We start from the raw sequence: 20,155 nt of genomic DNA, 5'->3' as shown, positions 1-20,155 counted from the left end.
CACCACATGCCTGCTCTCCTCTATCAATGTCCACCTCTCCTGGAAAAGAACCAATGGGCCAACTCCCCAGGGTCCCCTCAGCGGTACCCCTCAGTTACAGATTCCCTCTGAGTGGTACTATTGGTCTGACCAGCCCTTGGTACCATCCTGCCTGACATCAATGGTTCAGGGTGCTTTTGATAACTTAGTGGTGTGGGGGATAGTTCCTTGGCACACTTTGGCATCCTTAGTACCAACTGAGCACAATTTAAACACCACACCCTTCCTGACTATTGTTGCTGACAATGCCATGCCCCTTTATGACCATGGTGTATCCATCTTCTGATGACTGCTTCCAGCTGGACAATGCTCCATGTCACAAAACTCAAGTCATCTCAAACTGATTTGTATAGCATGACAAAGAGTTCACTGTGCTCAGAGTCCCTCCACTGTCACCAGATCTAAATCCAATAAAGTACTGTTAGGGTGTGGGATGTGGTGGCACAAATCTGCAGCATCTGCATGATGATGTCATGGTAATATGTACCAAAATCTCTCAGGAATGTGTCTTTAAAGCAGTTGTGATTGAGCGGGCACTGAGTGTACTTTGTTTACCATAAAGAACCAACATAATTTGGCAAAAATTTGGCAAACCGTCTTCTGTAATTCAAACTCTTATAGAAGTTCTGTGGGTGTTGTTTATGCTGTCAGAAGAAACAGGAAAGACTAGGGTGAGATACACAGACTAAACTCGATATGCTAAATTAACAGTGGTATCACGAGGAAGGGTGTTGTTATCAGTACGTTAAACACAACAAGTTATAGTTATAGTTTTTTCAAGTACTTATATGAAGTCTTGATTAAGTACAGGGTACATAAAATATGCATCTCAGTTTGATCCTTAAGCCTCCAAAGGCATCCGTGGTTACATTTTAACCAATCAAAAGCCTTTATCAGAGACCTGATGGAGCACATTCACATGCGGCATTGATAGGCACACATCAAACACGTGTACACATGGAGGGAGTTAGGCTCTCACTCTTTTTCTCTGTCTTTCTCTCTCTGCCACAAACACACACACTCAGGGGACTGGAACCCCATAATTACCGAGCAGCAGAGCCCACTAACCACTGGCTGGCCCCGGACTGATCATGTGATGGTGCGATCACTGGGGCCCAGCATGGAGAAACATTTTCCCAGGGTCAGTTTTACAGTTTCCCTCCTGGTCATTGAGGTTGTGAAGGGGTTATTAAGCTGATCCATAGACTGCACTTAAGAGAAATATCATTCCAGAGCTGTGCAGTAATACAGAATGTGGCATGTGTCTCTTCATGGCTTCTCCAGGAGCACAAGTTTATTTTTGTTTTATTTCCCCTGTCCACACAGATCTTTGATTGTACAGCACTTGTCTGGACACAAAATTGCTGTGTTGGCTGATGAAATTATAATCTTGTTCTTTATGTCTGTTTTCTCTTTTTTTTATCCTGAAGAGGAAGACAAAAAAAGAGAACTGCCAGCTGCTCCCCACAGTAATGAGAGTAGATGAAACAAGTTTTATGTATTGAGCATTATTAACTGATTTGGACTTCTGATGGTGATTATGCTGCTGTTTAAACTAATTACCTAGTATATTCCCAAGCAGGTAACTTTTGTTATCAGAATATTTTTTGCATCATCAATACCTGACATTTTCTAGTTGATGAATTTTACTAGAATGCCAGCCAAAGGGGTCTTACTGTATATGAAGTGGCTCAGGGACTGACAGAAAGGTTTAAGAAATCTGTTTTAATTCAAGGTGATACAGCAATGGTCAGAAATATTAATTTTAATGAATCATTACAGAGAGAGAGATGTGACAGCCAGGAAGAGCAGTGTTGGCAGAGCAGAGCTTTGCTGTTGCTGCCCATTGTTGAGGTAGTACTCAGCAACCTTCTTGTTGGGGTTTGTGCCGGTGAACCAGAGCTGCATGCATTTCCCAGAGGTTTTGGTGTATGTGGTATAGATGTAAGAGTTGGACCAGATTTCTTCACACATGGATTTGGGTGTGGGAAAAACATCAGTCCACTTACTGCACTTGCTACCTTCAGGACATTTGTTGATACCTGTGACAGAATTGAATGCATTTGATAAATTTTAATAGTGTTGTTTCTGCATAGATGTAAATGTAAAAGCAACAACAACAAAAAATTTCTGTGTGAAAATGTTTTTGCAAAACTGGGAATATGCTTGCTGTGGTTTATAAGAGAAATGCAAGCGCAAACATGCATGTCTGCTTTGCTTTTCCAAGTGTGGGCCCCACCTGAGCTCCAGTCCCATCCCTTGTGCCAGTTAGTTTTGCAGGTGAAATCATTCTTGCAGTCTTCCCACCAGGTTTCACAGTCCTCCTTACATAAAGGCACATCTAAGATGCGCTCCTTACGCCAGCTCTGATCCACCTACACAAATGCACACCATTGGCTGATTAGTATAATCAGTAATGAACTAAATAAGCCCCTTTCCCTCATAGTTCTAACTACTGCGTGTATGTATATATATATATATGTATATATATATATATATATATATATATATATATATATATATATATATATATATATATATTCTGTTTCCTCAGTTTGAACAACAGACCATTTCTGTCCTTTCAACTTCCTGTGCTGCCATCTAGTGACAAAAATATAGACAAACATTAGACACTCAAATGCACACGTGGATGAGAATACTCACTGGTTGTATCCAGGGTCCCAAGTGTGGTGAGCACTCATAAAAACAAGTGTCCTGGATGAAATGTTTTTTGCACTCCTTGCTCATACTGCCACAGTGATTCCAGTTGAAGTTGTAGAGATAGGAGGCATCGTCATGGGCTTCTGCAGAGGTGTTGGCTGTGCAGCATGCATTATCTCGCCATGGAGAGCACTGGAAAAAGGAAACCAGAATCACTTTATGGATTTAGAACTAAAAAAAATGTTTTTTCCACCAAGCTCCTTGGGGTTTAAATCAAGACAAGAAGGGAAACGTTAGCGACAGTGCTATGTTTGCAATTATCACCTGCTGGTACAGTTGTCCCTCAGGGCCAGGCTCTGTTTTGTGATGTTTTGCATCCATACACATGTTCAGTTTGTCCAGAGACATGGCTCCACCAGAGAGGGCAAGCAGCAAGGCCAGGACGGACCACATGACTGTAGGGGAGGGAAGCATCAACAGCAGGTTGTGGGAAAAATCTTAATACTGCTTATAAAGAGGCCAATAATGGGAAGAAGGAAATAGTATGGGATAGCAGCCAACTCCCTGTGACCTCTAACCCGAGTCTGACGAACAGCATTTTACTGACCTTAGTTAATTTTCTACCATCAGCAGGCAGGTGTCTGGATTGTTTGGTCATAGGTACTAATTTAATATTTTAACAGTATTTACTGTATTTAACAGCCCTGGTGTAGATCTCTTTCAGTAACAGACCTAGTGACAAAGTTTAGAGTTTATGGTAATCCGGACAGTCCTTGTTTTTGCTTTTTTTGTAAGAAGACAACCTGAATTCTCCAAAGCTATAGAACTCCAAACTGGACAAAAAATTTACAAGGAAGAACAGCTAAGCAAAGCTGATTGATGTGGTGATGACTTAATAAGGGCTGGGTATCCATTTCGATTCCGATTCACAAAGTCCCGATTCGATTAGATCCCCGATTCCATTCAATTCGATTCAATTTTGACTCAGACAGTGAGAAATATCATAATTGTCATCATTTATCAGTACATATCCATATTTTTATATCTATGTATAAAAACAAAGCTGAAACTTGTGAGACTTTACCAGAGGTGTAAGCATCACAGGAGATGCCTCTGTGTAAGTGGGGATAAAACTTAGAAAAACATGAAGGAGATTTTCTTGGCCTGGCTTTTTATAGCAGATAACCTTTAAAAATATTCTGCAGTAGGCAAAAGAGAAGAAAACCATGAATCAGCAGATGAACATTAAACTTCTTAAAATTATGCCGAATTGCAAAACGCTTTCTAATAAAACCTCTGTAACTTTGCTTTGCTTTGTTCAGCATCAGGTAAATTTCTTTATTGAACAGCAGAAATTAGGTTTTCTTGTCGGTGGTCATTTTTAAAAAAACAAACCCAAAAATCCAAAAACCAAAACAAACAAAAAGCGGCTGACAGCACTGAACACAACGGTAGACTGGTGCATAATAAGCAAGCGAATAATGCAGAAAACAGAGATATTTCATGGTAAACTGGGCTCTTGAGTACACTGAGAAAGAGCTGTGCAGGAAGTTTGATTTTATCGTGGTGGAAGCAAAAGAGCAAAAGTAAGAGGGAATTCATGACGATGTTTATCAAACGTGAAGCATAGTTTTGATCTTCTTTTGCAGCTGGTTCAGTGAATTGTGGCCAGAGAGTAATGAAACCTCCAGCTTCATAATCTTTCAGATGTCGGTTTTCAGCATCGACGGCACACACGTGGACACGATCCACGCTTTGTGTTCACTTCTTTTTGTGGAATCCGTTTACCTGCACTTTGTGAACTTTTTATCCAGAAAGGTGCTATATAAATAATACTTTACTTACTTTCTTTTACTTACTCTGTCCCACGTGTGATTTTTCTCTCTGCTAATCTGACTTTTGGGTTCTTTTAAATACTAAATATAAGACATGAGGAAGTTTTACCCACAATACCGCAACAAATAAAGTGTGGCTCCTGAATGCAGCATAAAAATGCAAAAGGACACAATGTAAGCTATAAAGTGAACTCTGTCAGAGAGCAAATGTGTCTCTACACCTTTTTGCGTTTAAAAGCCAAACATTAAAAAACATGAAAGATAAACTTGTCAACGATTTTGTAAAGCTCTAATCATCATATATAGATAAAATAATCCATATGCATGTAAATAGAAGTAGCTGTGTATTATCGTATAGTTTAGAAATACAAAGTAGATGCAGCTGTGGTGAAAATTCATTTAGAGACAAAGTAATAATGAACAAATTCCCTTTACCTTTGGATTTGGTGATGACTCCTTCTTGAAGGGATGATCCTACAAAGCTGTATCTCCAGATGCCCTTTAACACACTTCTCAAGACCAAACAAGAATTTCCAAACACAGATTTGTGCCCGACTGCGTGTTTGTGTGTGTGCACGCGTCTGACTGTGTGGGTAGAGTGTGAGCGAATGAATGTGAAAACTTGCTGTGCTTTTGACTAATTAGTTTTCAAAGTCCAAAGTCCATATGAAGTGTGTGTGTGTGTGTGTGTGTGTGTGTGTGTGTGTGTGTGTGTGTGTGTGTGTGTGTGTTTAAGATGTGACAAATTCAAAGACACCCCCACCTCCAATGATACGGGTATCCAGGTCTGGGTCCCCTGGTCCCTTCAGAGTGGTGGGTCACTTTGAATGACTATAATTACCATGTTCTCAGTTATCTCCATTATCCTATGATGAAATACTTCTGGCCTGATTGGACTAGTATTCTTCAGGTGATTATGCCTGCGTCTGCAAGGTACAAGAGGTCACTAAACTACTCTCATAATTATGAAAATGAAGTCAATTATATTTTATGGCTTTCACAATCACATGCACTCAGTCAACATCTATGGGAGATTTTGGACCACCATGTAAGACATTCCTCTCCACTGCCATCATAAACACCAAGGGCGGGACTATCTCATAGAAGAGTGATATTGCATCTGGTCAGATAACTGTAGAACCAGTGCCAGGCTATCTATAAGCTACTTTAACACTCTTGATGTCGGATTTTTCTTTAATTTGTTACCAGTCAGCAGTTCCTGTGAGCATGTGATTTTCCAGTTTTATAACATCTGGCCATGAAGAATATCAGTCTTATCTCAAGGAGAATATCAGTCTTATCTCAAGGTTTAACCTGCTCACCACCACCCTGTTGTGACAGGGCAGCGTGACCTGGGATGACAATAAGAAGATCAAAAGGATGGTAAGTAAGTACTTTTAGTGCTCTCACCATGACAAAGAAAAAAGAAACTTTACATACACCCTCAAGAGGGTAATTTCTTTGCATGTGCATGAATGTGCTTATACTTGAGGTTAACGCTCTGAACCTACTGATAAGAATGTTCAACTTCAGCAGCATTTACAGAAACCAGCCGTGAACTACGACAAAAATTCTGTTATCTCAGCAGCTTCCTATAGTTTGAAAGAGTGTTTGTGTTATGGGTTGCTTAAAGCTGATATACACTAATCACATAATACACAATACTACTGCTACTACTACTACTAATAATAATATATGGCAGATGCTACTCTTCCAGACAGATACAGTACTGTGCAAAAGTCTTTACTCACCTCTCATTTTACTCACTACTTTTTTTCAGTCACTTTGTTACCAGCAACATGCCACAAAAATGCATTATTTATTCCCATTTATTCAGTCGAATCTATTTGACTGGGACAAAGTAATATTTTTGCACAAGGAAGATAATTCATCTTTGAGCTATTTGCTGAAAACGTGGCATATCTCAGCTTGGTGTGCAAAAAGTCTGAGACAGGACTTGAGAGATGGTTCAATTGATCCATCTACTGTTCATCAAAGTTTCATCAGAAATGGTCTTAGTGGAAGGGTGGCTGTCGAGAAACCATTCTTAAAGAAAAGCAACAGGGAGAAAAGACAAATTGCACAAGCACCGGACTGAAAACCAGTGGAAACAGGTCTGATGGAGTGATGAATTCAAATTTGAAATTTTTAGTTTAAATCACCATTTGTACACAAGAGGTCAGGAGAGGTAAAACAGTGAGTGTCTGAAACTATCTGTAAAGCATGGTGGAGGCTATGCAAAAGGGAGCCAACATGCTGAGAGGAGCTTTGAATGTCTTTCAAGAAGCCTGGTGAACTATTCCTGAAGTCTACTTAAAGAAAGGACAAGAGCACTTGACTAAAACAGTTCAGGCTGAAGTGCACTAAGTGGTGCAGAGGTATACGCCATGATGGATTACAGCTTGTTCAGTGACCTTCTCTCCACCGCAGCTTCAAATGTGTCCAGTTTGCAGGCATTCAAAGAGCAAATCTTTCTAATCTGTTCTTTTCTAATCTAGTTTGCTGGTGTCACCAACAGTTACTATTGGAGGGCACTGGGTGTGACCAGTTCCTGAGTGACTGAAAGTCTCCATCATTTTACTGTATAGGCTGAGGGATCTCTTTATCCTCTTTTTATATGCAGCTTCTGTGTTGGTCTTCCAGTTTAACCTGTTGTTGATGATGATGATGACATCCCAGTTCTTCTTCAGCTTGTCAACACCATGTCATAAAATTAAATTAAATAAAGACAAATAACATGTTTTATTGCATATACCGATCATTAAAATAAAAACATGGTAAATGGCCTGTATTTGTATAGCGCTTTTCTAGTCCCTAAGGACCCCAAAGCGCTTTACACAACCTGTCATCCACCCATTCACACACATTAATATCGCTGTGACACATTTTAGTTAAAGCTCATTAGTGTTTCTACTTTATTTAGAACCTCTCGTGCCACAGACGTGGCTCATGCTCCGAAAAGGGAACCTTTATGGAGAGCCGCTGGAGAAAGGAGGACTCTTTATGGGTGAACACCAGCAGTTTCCGGTAAAATTTGTTTTGAATTTTTGTCGAGCCACTGACAGGGACTCAGACTGTGGATTTCGGGTAAGGTTAAGCACGAAGTTATTTTATTGTTTGATTATATCACATCATTTTCAATCCACAATATCAGGGGAGTGTTAGATTTTAGAGTCTGTGAGTCTTAAACTGGAGGACTTTTAAATCGACCGTTAATGACGTATTAGCTGTTCCTCTGTCGTTTGTTGTCTTAACGCAAACTCCGGCTTCAGTTTTCTTTCTGTTTTATGGGATTCATTTCTGTTGTGTGACAGAAATGTCCACGCTGTTTCCGTCGTTGCTGCCCCGGATAACGGAGTCTCTGTGGTTTAATCTGGACCGACCGTGTGTGGATGAGACCGAGCTGCACCAGCAAGAGCAGCAGCACCAGACCTGGGTAAAGGCTCCCCAGAGCAATTATAGACTTGTATTTTCCATCTTTATGCTATTTTTTTGCTTCCATTTCACTTACGATGAGTTTATATACTCTGCGCGTGTTAGTTTATAATTTATTAGTTTGAGTATTTGCGAAAGGCTAAAAGTCATATAGAAGTCCTGTAGTCTGCTATAATTACTGGTGGCTCTATTATTTTTCCTTTATCAGAATCAAAATAATAAATAAACTTATAAATACATCTTAATCCCAGGAGGAAATCGTTCTAACTTGAGCTATAAATGTGAAAAACAGAAAGTGTAAACACTATATATAAAAAAAGAGTAAAACTAAGGCACTCAAAGTGCAATGTTTAGTCAAAATTAAATGTTACAAAGTTAAAACAATACTTTACACAGTACGGTGTGAAAGATTGTTCAGTACTTAGCATAACTTGGACAGTATTGTCCTTTCTGAAACCTCAGATCAGTCAAGCTCCACAGCTGCAACATCTCTGGCCATGCATGATCAGTCTATTGATCGTATTATGAGACTTCATACACTTTAATATGTGCAAACTGTCTCTACCGTAGCTGCAGAGCATTGCTGAGAAAGACAACAATCTGATGCCCATTGGAAAACCAATTTTTGAGGTAACGGAAAAAGATTTTTAAACACAAAATAGACACAGTGTGAAACAGACTGGTTACATACTTTGTTCCCCTCCATTCATGCTGTCTGCATTTACTGGGTGCAGGCAGGCTACGAAGAGGAGGAAGAAGAAGATGACGAAGATGAAGAAGACAGCGAGGAAGACTCAGAAGATGAAGAGGACATGCAGGACATGGATGAGATGAACGACTACAACGAGTCACCTGATGATGGCGAGATAAATGAGGTGCTTTTCTTTATGATTTGAATAATTTTTTTTCCAGGCGACAGTATCACAAACCCTACGGTCATGAGGTTTTTTAATGTTAAGACTTGGTAAAAATACATGTATCTAAATTTAATTCAGTTTCTTTCCATTACCAAAACTGCCTCTAATCTAGCTCGGTTTCTTTCTGTCAGGTGGATATGGAAGGACCAGACCAAGACCAAGACCAGTGGATGATTTAAGACAATACTGGTTTTCATCAGGCTGGCCCTGGGTTTCCACTCCATGCTTAAAATACAACTGCTGCTCTTCAGTCTCTGACATGTTTTTATGTGTGAAATTAGTGAAAGAACAATGCTGAAGAATCACCATAAGATACTTTGAGAAATCAGTGCATTTTTTCTAACTTCAATTTAATTACAATTGTGTGACTGTGGAAAATACTTTAAACCAATCAAAGTGGCTCCAATTGTGTGGTGCTCTTAAGTAGTGTTGTTTTTGTATCAAGTCGGGAAAACCTTCACGCAGTGGTAGCAGCAGGCCCACTGATCCGTTATGTAAACCTTGAACTTTTGCTATCTACAGTTATGCAGAGCAGCGTCTGCAACCAGCAGACTAAGCATGACCATAACGTCAAGTCAGCAAAATAACTTATTGACCTATGCAAGAGTCATCCAGTTGCTTCACCATATAGTCCTGTTCTGTTTCCCAGCAGTGTTTTGTATGTTACAGAAATACCTTCAGCAGAGCATTCATAAAACCCCAGGACATGTATTCTGATCAGACACTTTTTATATTTTGAACTATGTCAGAAGCAAAAGCTGCTAACAAATATTTAAATATGAGACACAGAGTTCTGTCATGGTTATGTTGTAGAATATTTAACCATGGCATTCCCTACTTCTGCTGAAGTTGTAAATTATTTTAACTGAACCATGTTTCTGTTTTTGTGTATTTGAATTTATTAATAAAATCTAACAAGATGTGACGCGTCACTTGTAGTTCAATAAAAAGTTTGGTGAATTTTGGTGGTGGGATGGCCAAGGTTTATATAATTAGACTTTAACTGCAGGGAAGATTTTAAGAATTAATGCTTGCAGTTCAGCTGAAGGAAGACAGGTGATTAATATTAACATGTACTTTAATAAAAAATTTATTTTAATTTAGGTTTAATTTGCATTTAGATTAAATTTTGTGAGTCTCAAATTTGGGAGTAAGAAAAAAGAAGCCTTAAAAAAATTGTTTATTTGAGTCTTTTAAACAAAAGAAAAGACATGAGATGCTGAGAAGTCACAACAAAGTCCCAGTAGAATAAAAGGTGATTGGAGCATATGAGATACCTAAACTGGGGATTGTTTATATTTCTCTATATAGAAAGTGTCAGCCTTTTGTTTTAAGATTTAATTTAGCTTTGTTTTGTTTTTGTGGGTAAATGTTGCAGTAAATTATCTCTTGTGAAATCGGTGGGGCACTTGGTCAAACGGGATCTGCAGTAAACCTTGAAGCTCCTTCTTTACCCAGTATGCACTAGTGAGTTATTTTGCAAGGTATTTCTTCACAGGATGAGCTGTATTGTTACACAGACTAGAAATTGAAACGATACCCCTTTAGATGAAGTAAGAATTTGGACATTTCTGTTTCTGAAGTGTGTGTTTGAGTAACAATATGAAATCCTGCCATGATGTCATGATCTACTTGATTCCCTGGTACACTAGCTCAGCCATCCCATCCCTGATGCCCTTGCTATACTCTAGCATGGCCCGGTGGATCTTCCATTCATACAGGCCACTCTTGCGAATATATCTAAGGAACTTTGGAGCACCAGGAAACAGCACGTTGTCTGCCAGGATAATAGATCCTTTTCCCAGTAGACCAGAGCCCTCGAGCATCTGTAACACACAGGGACAGCGAGTGAGGCAGCTGGGTGGGTAACAGTAGGAAAGCGCAAACCTTTAAGTCAAATATATAATATAATATAATATAATATAATATATACAAATATCCTGTCTAGTAATTTATTCTCATTACTTGCAGGTCAGGGAGGTAACATTTCTTCCAGTGGTCCATAAAGACAAAATCCAGTCTTTCTAAATTGTAGTCAGAGCGCAGCTGAGGGATCACTTCATCAGATGGATTGACAATCAGCTCCACCTGAGGAAAGCACAGCATGATTATCAAAAGTATGAAACTCTCATTGTTTAGTAAAATTAGAGTAATAAAGCCCCAAATGTATCTGGTCTTTCAGACGGCCTGCTGCACATGAAGTGTACTGAACAAAGAACATTTTTTAAATTGTTTAGATGCTTCTCTAACTCACCGTGTCATCATCAAACCCTGCCAGGCGGATGACTTTCTCAGCGATAGCGGCATTTCTCTGGTCCATCTCGATGCTGTAGAGCCTGGCGCCCAGAGGCAGAGAACGGGCAATCCGCACAGTGCTGTATCCACAGTGGGCACCCAGCTCCAGCACTGTCAGAGGGCTGTGCTCCATCAGCAGCCGGTCCAGGATCTTTCCTAAAAATCAAGGAAACCATACACGCAAATACACACCTAAAGGTGCTTTTTACTTTTTAAAACAAACAAACAAAGATTACGTTTGCTGTGTTCAAACTCTGTACCTTTTTTAGGTCCAATGTTGCTGATGAACTCCACCTTGCTGCACCAGACATCAAAGGTGTCCAGGATACTGTCAGGGTCTCCGGGGGTGGCATGAGTGAGGACGTACTGAAAGGCACGCTCCTCTCGGCTCAGACCAGTAACACAGTCCTTCCATATCCTGATGAGGACTGCCCGATAGAACAGCACAAAGAAGTAACGGTACCTGATAATCAGCGTCAGCAGGAGTGGAAGGAAGGCCAGAGCAATAGCAGGAGACACCATCCTAGCATCTACAGACAGAAACACACATGCACAGGTCGGTTATTTGTCAGATATATTTTAACAAAGTGAGCCCTGTATTATTTATCACAAGAAGTATAAGTAAACACTGACTACAAGGGTTTTTGAAAGATGTTTTGATTGACTGGCTCTGGAAAACCTAAAAGAGGAGACCTTTGGGAACAAATAGTCTACACACACACACACACACACACACACACACACACACACACACACGTTTACAGCATGTCATTAAATTATGTCTGCTCTCTCCCATAGTTTGTGTCTTGTCTCTGTGTGCTCCTCTTTTCTCTCTCTTCTTTAACCTCACCCACCACTCGGTCGCGGCTGATGGCTGCGCCTGCTTGAGTCAAATTCTGCTGGAAGTATCTATCTTCGGCCTGGTGTTTGCCATAGGGGATCATTAAATTGGTGTTTTTGTGAACTGGCAAGTCCTTTAATACCTGAAGTATACTTGTTGCTCTCTTTCTGATTCCCACAGAATTTATGCACCTGCAACACCTTATAAAAGCACTGAATCATTTTGATTTCATGGTCAACAGCATAAACAGAGAAAATATTACTACTCAACTTCAATTTAACATTGATCGGTGTCTTAGACAACACTGGGCGTGCGTTCCTTTAAAATTTAGAAATTCCATGATTGGCACAAGGGAATTTATATTATTGCATTTTTTCTTAGCTCAGGTTCATTGAGGAAGGCACTTGTCTTTTTTAAATAAACATCAACTGATGTTCTCATAAAAATAAAGAATCATAATTCAGGGGCAGTGGTATCACTCTCCAAACTACAAAACCACTTACTTATTCTGTTTATGCACTATGTGCTTAAACTATGATGTACTGGCACGTAAAACAACAACAGAAGGTAATACTGCACTGGATTAAGAAAAATTTCCCAAAGTGTGTCTCTGTTGTACATTTTTCAGTAACGTAGTCTGGTTTAGCTTTTAAATATGACCTAAGCTGTAAGTAAAGACAACAAGGACGCAGAAAAGCCACAATTTTCATTTAATCATTATTTCTTTACAGCAAAGAAATAAATGTACATACACAGGAAACTGTTAATAATTAAAACACTGTGATCTTTATTTGTAATCACAAAATATTTCTGAGCTGAATGAACTTCTAATACTCATGTATGCAAAATGACATCTGCACAGAAACAGGTGTAGCCGCCATAGTCTCGTGCTAAATGTGAAAGAAAGTACTGTGCCGCTCTAGATGCTTCTACTGCCCCACATAAGTGTAGACTTCACCGACTTTCTGCATCACACTGAACAGAATCCATGTTACTCGGAAAGAAAAGACAAACTTACCTGTTTAATAAAAAGCAGAGTAGACTTTGAAAGGTGGCACTTGAGCTGAGGCAGGTGCAGAAACACAGAGAGAAGAGCGTGTGTGTTTAAGAGAAGCTCAGAGACACAAGGCTGTGAATAATTTATGTATCACGTGCATGACAGTATATATATATCCTATAAATATTCCCATTTAACAGAAAAAAACTACAACTGTTTAACATCAGGTTTTGCCATTTTTCATGTGACATGAAGAAACCAGTATATTTAAAAAAAATAAAATACAAATAAAATGAGCAACAGGAGAAACAAGGGCAGTGTGAAACTGACATTTGATATCTCAAGTTAACGTCAACAGGTGTGCGTCTCTGTGCGGAGTCCAATTTCTTTCTTTACTAAGTCATGATGGAAGGATCAAGAAAAACCTTATTGATGTATCAAGTAAAATACAAGATTAAAAAAATAAATTGAAGTAAACAGATAAATATATTGCTTGTGTGTGCATGGACATGTCACCACAGAGAGGGGAGATCGGTCTCCACCACAGCGATCATTACAAAAAGATCTCTTAATTCAGTGAATAATTTGATAATGGAGACAAAATGTAACTCATTTATGTACAAAAAATATATATATAAAAATAAAATGCAATGTTCCTGTCGGTATGATTTTGGGTGGTTCAGCAGTGTACACAAACACCAGCTCTCTTATCTTTGTTGATGAGGTGATGATCATTTGTAAAGTCTCTGGCTTCTCATTTTGGTAAAAAATAATGCTCCGTTTTAATGGAGGAAACTCAGTGACAATAATAATGCAAGGATACATTTTGTAACAAATCAAGATGATGCTGTGGTTTAATAAAAAAATGTTACTATTTTTTTAACGTAGCTATCTGAAACTGTCTGAACTATCAGCTGTTCACCAGTTAGCAGCTGGCTCCTTTGCTGGACTTTGTGTACATTACTGCAAAGCGCTGGTATTCACGCAGCACAATGAAAGCATCATCTGCAGGGCAGGAACAGATGTGGATGACTCGCTGTTTAAAGCTCTGCACACGGCTGCTTGAGGAGAGCTCGGATGAACTTCTTCAGCTCTTTGTCCCCTCTGCTCCACCTCACCAGTCGAGTCAGCACCAGTCTTCCCTCTTCAGCCTGAGCAAGGGAAAGGTACCATCCACCTTTCCCCACCTTTTTTCCTCTTTTTGTCAGTTTCTTATCCATCTGCACCTCCTCTTGACTTTTCTCCTCATTCTCGTCACTCTCTGCAGAGTCTAAACCAGGACAGTTACACGTGCTGCCTTCTTGGAGCCACAAAGCGCTGTGGGCCATGGCGCCTCCGACTCCTTCTGCTTTCTCAGCCCCTCCCCCCGCCCATCTCAGGATGCGACTGCGGGCCGTAGGCACCAGCTGAAGGTCACCCCCCACTGTCATCATGCTGCCCAGACGCATCTTAAATGCTACGACAGAGACACGGAGAACACTATTCAACAGGTGTCACTTCATGCATGTTGTAAATCACCCAGTCTCTGTGACTAGATAAGCTGTCCTGTTTTTGCAAGAGAAATTGCATGCTACAAAAGAAAAGGATGCATTTGGAGCCCACGTTATCTATAACACTTTGTTCTCACCATATGGACTGTGGCAGAAGTTTTCCTGGATGTCAATCTCTCCTTCTGCAGCCAGACTGCAGGCTTCACAAATAACACTCCCTGGGGGGATGGAAAACGACAATGGTTAAATGATTGCAGCAGTCTGCAGTGGGGATATAAAAATAATCACCTTGGTGGAACTTTTCTCTTTTGTTTTCTTTCGTCCATTAAACCCCAGCATCAAAGCAGGCCAAACACCTTAAGGCTTCAGTAAGAACCTTAAGTAAAAGTGGATTAAATACAACTTTACAGTCTAAAGTGTCTTGAGGTGGCTGTTGTAGTGATTTGTTGCTATATAAATAAACCTGAGTTGAAACTGAATTGAATTTTTTAAATGGATGCTGTGAAAGAGGCGTGATTGCAGTACTGTAAAAATTACATTCAGGGATGAATAAAGAGTAATACTAAAACTTAAGTAAAAGTGCCAGTATATTAATGTTTTTTTAAAAATCTGTTCTAAGTAAACGTGCTGCATTTAAAGACAAAAATAAAGAAGTAATATGAGAAAAATGTAATAAAGCAGAAAAATGGCTTCAGGAAATGTAAACTACATTTATAAAAATGAAGTAAAACTACAGCACTCCAAGTGCAATGTTATTAATTAAAATGAAATATCCCAAAGTTAAAACAATGCCATGTACAGTACAGAGAGTATATTATAAGTGAAGTGTAATTAGTACAGTTTACATATGACTGGAGTATTATTGATGCAGCAAAGTGGAAGCACAACCTTTCAAAATGGGTGACATCACAATACAATCATGTAGTTTTCTTAAAAATTACTATTGTTATTATTATTATTGGACAATTGTACTTGTCGGAGGCTTCAACAGTTACTCCATTAAAGTTAAATGTGTCAATTAAATTTCAGTTCAATTACATTTATATAGGAGCAAATCAGAAAAATAGTGCTTCGTAGTGCTTTATATTGTAAGGTAAAGACCCTACAATAACAGAGAGAAAACCCCAAAGATCAGACAGCGTCCTCTGAGCAAGTATTTGATGAGAGTGGGAAGAAAAAACCCAGAATAAAACACCTTTTAACAGGAGGAGACCTCTGGCACAACCAGGCTCAGGGAGGGGCCCTGACTGGTTGGGGGTGAGGAGAGGAAGACAGGACAAAAGAGAAGAGAGCCAGAGATTAATCATAACTAATGATTAAATGCAGAGAGGTGTAAACTATGTGTAAAAGCATAGTGAGTTAAAGTCCCCCAGCAGTCTGGGTCTATTGCAGTCTGACTAATGGAGGATTCAGGGTCGCCTGATCCAGACCTAAGTATAAGCTTTATCAAAAAGGAAATTTTCAAGCCTAATCTTAAAAGTAGAAAAGATGTCTGTCTTCTGAATCCAAACTGGGCGATTGTTCCACAGAGAGGGGCCTGAAAGCTGAAAGGCTCTGCCTCCCATTCTGTCCTACGAACCACGAGTACGCATGCAGTCTGAGAGAAAAGTGCCCTACTGGGTTGATACGCTACTAAGAGGATTATGATTATGGGACAAACACTTGCATTTTAAAGACTTATTAAAATCTTACATGAAACACTAGAAGAGCTTGTGAACATTTACAATGAAAAAGAAAACATGAGAAAGTTCAGTTCAGTGTTTATGAGAAGCTTTTCTGGAGTGAGTGAGCAACATTTCCTTAATGAATGCAGTGGAAATAAAGGAAAAGGATAAACTATAAGAAAAACACAGTCTAGCAAACCGCATCCTCAGAGCTGTACTTGAGTACTTGAGAACTTCCCAAAACAAAAGTGTTTTGGTGGAGAATGACACAACTTTGTGCACTGACCTTTGGGCACCTCCTCGTGCTTCGCCTCCTCTGTTTCCCGCCCATCCTGCCCCTCGGATACGGGGATGCAGAGTTCGGTTTCGTGTGGGAACCGGGTGCAGTTAAACATATAAGGCCAGGGGAAGCCGAACGCGCTCATCACTGGCACGCAGCCATCCCGTACGGCCTCGCACAGGTTCCTGCAGGGGCTGACCGGCCCGCTGACCTCCGGCAGACACACCGGAGCGAAGAGCGAGCATAGAAACTTCTTGGTGTCCCGGTGGCAGTGCTTGGAGATGAGTGGCAGCCAGGCTGCAGACTGCTGCTGGACCTCCCTCAGTGAATCATGGCCGAGCATGTTTGGAATCCACATGCTCCTGTAACCGATCCCGTGGCACAGAGACATAGTGCTCGGAATGGGTTTGCACACGGAGCGAAAAGTGGGCTTGAACCAAAGCGACGGTTCCGGAGGCGCGCTGTCAGAAGCGTGAGAAACTCCAAAGAGCGCAATGAAAGAGAGCAGAAAAACAGGCATCGTTTTGTCTACAGTCTAAAGCGCTTCTGCTCTTCTGTCTGGACTTGACCGGCATGTAGGTGTAAACAGAGAGGTGTGGAGGAAACAGGGGGTTAATGAGAGGCCAGGCGCCTCCCAGTCACAATCCCACCCCATCAAACCGCTGCTGTCTGCCTCCACGGCAGTGTCAGTGGGGGCGTAGGGATTGTTTACTTAGTTTGGGTTGTCAGTAATGTTGAAAACATTTGTGTGCAGCGCCACAAGACAGAAAGAATAAACTTCTGCAATGCTATTTGAACTTATAAGAAATATTCACCAGCCTCCAAACGTCTGTGTATTGACAATAAGGTTAGATTAGATGAAACTTTATTAATCCCTCGGGTGGGTTCCTCCGGGAAATTCTAATTCCAATAGCACAGCACCAACAGAAGTTACAGAATGTGAGCAGAAATATACCATATATACACATATATAAATACAGAGTATACAAAAGGGATGAATAGAATAAATAGGAATAAGAATACAAGGGAATTGCACATTTCAAGTATGTGAGTCTATTGCACCGTTGTCTATTAACATAAAGTAGTGCACAGTGAAAAGGCACTACAGCTTAGTTGTTCCCCCCTGCTTTGTCCTCCTGTTTCCCCTCCCTCTCCCCTCCAGAGAGGAGTTAAAAATCCTTTGTGTGTGGGACAAAGGAGTTTTTAAGTCTGTTGGTTCTTGACTTTAGGAGAAGCAACCTGTCACTGAACAGACTCTTCTGGTTGTTTATGACCGTGTGCAGAGGATGCCCAGCATTGTCCATAATGTCCAGAAGTTTCTTTAGTGTCCTTTTCTCTGCAACTGTCACCAGAGTGTCCAGCTTGATGCCGACCGCAGAGCCAGCCTTCCTGATCAGTTTTTCCAGCCTGGGTGAGTCCTTCTTTGCTGTGCTGCTCCCCCAGCACCCCACAGCATAGAACAGTACTCCAGCAACCACCGACTGGTAAAACATCCTCAGGAGCTTCCTGCAGATGTTAAAAGCGCGAGGTACTTGTATGTGTTGACCACCTCCTCTCCCTCTATCTGAACTGGCACTGGACCTGCTCTGGACCTCTGGAAGTCCACAACCACTTCCTTGGTCTTTGAGGTGTTGAGTTGCAGGTGGTTTGTGTGACTAAATGTGACAAAGTTCCTCATCAGACTCCTGTACTCTTCCTGATCATCCCAGATACACAGTTTATAATTTAAACTGTTGCTTTTTATGCCATTCTGCTATGTGTTTTAATGTTTTTTAATTGCTCTTATTTGATACTTTACAAAATATAAAAAATTGGAAATGTATGTCTAAGTAACAAACAAACAAATAAAGTAACAGTGACAGTGCAGCAGTATGAAATTAATTGCTGGAAATAAAATGTAACTATCGTGCGTTTGAGAAGCTGAATGTGTTTGGTACCCTGTCATCGTACACAACCCGAGGATATATCAGCGAGCCTTTAATCTTTCCCAGCGAGTCTGCCACATGTACAATGACATGTCCTATCCTGCCCCATCATCTTACACTTTGCTACAGTAGCTTATTGTAAACGCAGGAGCAGTTCATACTTGCTTAAATATTTGTAGTTTGGTTTATCCTAATTTCCTATCTTACTTCAAAGCAAAAAGAAAGAAATACAGTGTTCAGACAAGTTAGAGTCACTCAATACAGAGCAGAGAATTAATGACAGAGGCACAGCACTTTGCTACTTCGCCTAAAGATTGTTATGGACATTAAAAAAGTACTCTTCAGGGCAATACAGAACAACAAAGTGGGATACTTGTAAGCTGATTCATCAGTAATGTAATACTCTATAATTAAATCCAACTTAACCTGCTTAGACCCAGGGAAGTCCCTTTATTGAACCCCACCTATATTGTGTCCTGTTGGTTCTATATGTTACGTAAACTTCCTAATTACTGTCCACATATACAGAACTGGGTAATAGTCTTCAGCCAACCCATATTTTTAATGCTCTGTTTCCAAAGAGCCAAACTTCTTTATGTTTATTTGTAGGCTTTTAGAACAAAAGTTCTTCAGTCTTCCTGAACATCTTCCAGAGTTTTTCTTTGTACATACAGTGGGGCAAAAAAGTATTTAGTCAGCCACCGATTGTGCAAGTTCCCCCACTTAAAATGATGACAGAGGTCAGTAATTTGCACCAGAGGTACACTTCAACTGTGAGAGACAGAATGTGAAAAAAAAATCCATGAATTCACATGGTAGGATTTGTAAAGAATTTATTCGTAAATTAGGGTGGAAAATAAGTATTTGGTCACCTCAAACAAGGAAAATCTCTGGCTCTCACAGACCTGTAACGTCTTCTGTAAGAAGCTTTTCTGTCCCCCACTCGTTACCTGTATGAATGGCACCTGTTTGAACTCATCATCTGTATAAAAGACACCTGTCCACAGCCTCAAACAGTCAGACTCCAAACGCTGCCATGGCCAAGACCAAAGAGCTTTCGAAGGACACCAGGAAAAGTATTGTAGACCTGCACCAGACTGGGAAGAGTGAATCTACAATAGGCAAGCAGCTTGGTGTGAAAAAATCAACTGTGGGAGCAATCATCAGAAAATGGAAGACATACAAGACCACTGATAATCTCCCTCGATCTGGGGCTCCACGCAAGATCTCATCCCGTGGGGTCAAAATGATCATGAGAACGGTGAGCAAAGATCCCAGAACCACACGGGGGGACCTGGTGAATGACCTGCAGAGAGCTGGGACCAAAGTAACAAAGGTCACCATCAGTAACACACTACAACGGCAGGGAATCAAATCCCGCAGTGCCAGACGTGTTCCGCTGCTGAAGCCAGTGCATGTCCAGGCCCGTCTGAAGTTTGCCAGAGAGCACATGGATGATACAGCAGAGGATTGGGAGAATGTCATGTGGTCAGATGAAACCAAAGTAGAACTTTTTGGTATAAACTCAACTCGTCGTGTTTGGAGGAAGAAGAATACTGAGTTGCATCCCAAGAACACCATACCTACTGTGAAGCATGGGGGTGGAAACATCATGCTATGGGGCTGTTTTTCTGCCAAGGGGACAGGACGACTGATCCGTGTTAAGGACAGAATGAATGGGGCCATGTATCGTGAGATTTTGAGCCAAAACCTCCTTCCATCAGTGAGAACTTTGAAGATGAAACGAGGCTGGGTCTTCCAACATGACAATGATCC

General features: G+C 40.5%; 4 protein-coding genes across 5 annotated transcripts; 1 reads left to right on the top strand and 3 right to left on the bottom strand.

The window, feature by feature from the left end:
• Nucleotides 1–1,749: 1,749 nt before the first annotated feature.
• Nucleotides 1,750–5,153, bottom strand: folr (folate receptor). 2 transcript variants are annotated; one of them, XM_086262778.1, is made up of 5 exons: nucleotides 4,971–5,153; nucleotides 3,025–3,155; nucleotides 2,704–2,892; nucleotides 2,279–2,414; nucleotides 1,750–2,081 (listed from the first exon to the last, which is right to left on the bottom strand). In XM_086262778.1, exons 2-5 carry the CDS (start codon nucleotides 3,151–3,153, stop codon nucleotides 1,816–1,818), a joined length of 720 nt encoding a protein of 239 aa, XP_086118904.1. In that variant the 5' UTR covers nucleotides 3,154–3,155; nucleotides 4,971–5,153; the 3' UTR covers nucleotides 1,750–1,815. The 2 variants fall into 2 exon arrangements, with proteins under 2 accessions (XP_086118904.1, XP_086118903.1); XM_086262777.1 differs by lacking the exon at nucleotides 4,971–5,153 and having other exon boundaries at nucleotides 3,025–3,174.
• A 2,318-nt stretch (nucleotides 5,154–7,471) lies between these two features.
• anapc15 (anaphase promoting complex subunit 15) lies at nucleotides 7,472–9,812 on the top strand. The gene is made up of 5 exons (XM_086260981.1): nucleotides 7,472–7,622; nucleotides 7,850–7,971; nucleotides 8,541–8,600; nucleotides 8,705–8,845; nucleotides 9,019–9,812. The coding sequence occupies exons 2-5, from the start codon at nucleotides 7,852–7,854 to the stop codon at nucleotides 9,064–9,066; spliced, it is 369 nt and encodes a 122-aa protein (XP_086117107.1). The 5' UTR covers nucleotides 7,472–7,622; nucleotides 7,850–7,851; the 3' UTR covers nucleotides 9,067–9,812.
• Nucleotides 9,813–10,515: 703 nt separating this feature from the next.
• tomt (transmembrane O-methyltransferase) lies at nucleotides 10,516–11,704 on the bottom strand. The gene is made up of 4 exons (XM_086262776.1): nucleotides 11,443–11,704; nucleotides 11,142–11,338; nucleotides 10,853–10,975; nucleotides 10,516–10,713 (listed from the first exon to the last, which is right to left on the bottom strand). The coding sequence occupies exons 1-4, from the start codon at nucleotides 11,702–11,704 to the stop codon at nucleotides 10,516–10,518; spliced, it is 780 nt and encodes a 259-aa protein (XP_086118902.1).
• Nucleotides 11,705–12,725: 1,021 nt separating this feature from the next.
• Nucleotides 12,726–17,086, bottom strand: sfrp2l (secreted frizzled-related protein 2 like). The gene is made up of 3 exons (XM_086262775.1): nucleotides 16,461–17,086; nucleotides 14,648–14,728; nucleotides 12,726–14,476 (listed from the first exon to the last, which is right to left on the bottom strand). Exons 1-3 carry the CDS (start codon nucleotides 16,972–16,974, stop codon nucleotides 14,061–14,063), a joined length of 1,011 nt encoding a protein of 336 aa, XP_086118901.1. The 5' UTR covers nucleotides 16,975–17,086; the 3' UTR covers nucleotides 12,726–14,060.
• Nucleotides 17,087–20,155: the final 3,069 nt, after the last annotated feature.

Source organism: Aulonocara sp. 'chitande type north' Nkhata Bay, linkage group LG14 (assembly GCF_057382095.1).
Source record: "Aulonocara sp. 'chitande type north' Nkhata Bay isolate Kocher_YH1m ecotype deep benthic linkage group LG14, A_spYH_male_GT1.1, whole genome shotgun sequence".
NCBI lineage: Eukaryota > Metazoa > Chordata > Actinopteri > Cichliformes > Cichlidae > Aulonocara > Aulonocara sp. 'chitande type north' Nkhata Bay.
The sequence above is the reverse complement of the archived record's forward strand: the minus strand, read 5'-3'. Positions and strand labels throughout refer to the sequence as shown.

Coding starts and splice junctions, on each gene's coding strand:
- folr (XM_086262777.1), bottom strand. CDS start 3,174: ATGCTTCCCTCCCCTACAGTCATGTGGTCCGTCCTGGCCTTGCTGCTT. Junction 2,893..3,024: donor AGGGACAACTGTACCAGCAG/GTGATAATTGCA, acceptor TCCTTTTTCCAG/TGCTCTCCATGGCGAGATAA. Junction 2,082..2,278: donor GGGATGGGACTGGAGCTCAG/GTGGGGCCCACA, acceptor ATTCTGTCACAG/GTATCAACAAATGTCCTGAA.
- anapc15 (XM_086260981.1), top strand. CDS start 7,852: ATGTCCACGCTGTTTCCGTCGTTGCTGCCCCGGATAACGGAGTCTCTG. Junction 8,601..8,704: donor TTGGAAAACCAATTTTTGAG/GTAACGGAAAAA, acceptor TACTGGGTGCAG/GCAGGCTACGAAGAGGAGGA. Junction 8,846..9,018: donor ATGATGGCGAGATAAATGAG/GTGCTTTTCTTT, acceptor TCTTTCTGTCAG/GTGGATATGGAAGGACCAGA.
- tomt (XM_086262776.1), bottom strand. CDS start 11,704: ATGGTGTCTCCTGCTATTGCTCTGGCCTTCCTTCCACTCCTGCTGACG. Junction 10,976..11,141: donor CAGGGTTTGATGATGACACG/GTGAGTTAGAGA, acceptor TGCTTTCCTCAG/GTGGAGCTGATTGTCAATCC. Junction 10,714..10,852: donor GTTACCTCCCTGACCTGCAA/GTAATGAGAATA, acceptor TGTGTGTTACAG/ATGCTCGAGGGCTCTGGTCT.
- sfrp2l (XM_086262775.1), bottom strand. CDS start 16,974: ATGCCTGTTTTTCTGCTCTCTTTCATTGCGCTCTTTGGAGTTTCTCAC. Junction 14,729..16,460: donor GCACGAGGAGGTGCCCAAAG/GTCAGTGCACAA, acceptor CCATCCCCCCAG/GGAGTGTTATTTGTGAAGCC. Junction 14,477..14,647: donor CTTCTGCCACAGTCCATATG/GTGAGAACAAAG, acceptor TCTCTGTCGTAG/CATTTAAGATGCGTCTGGGC.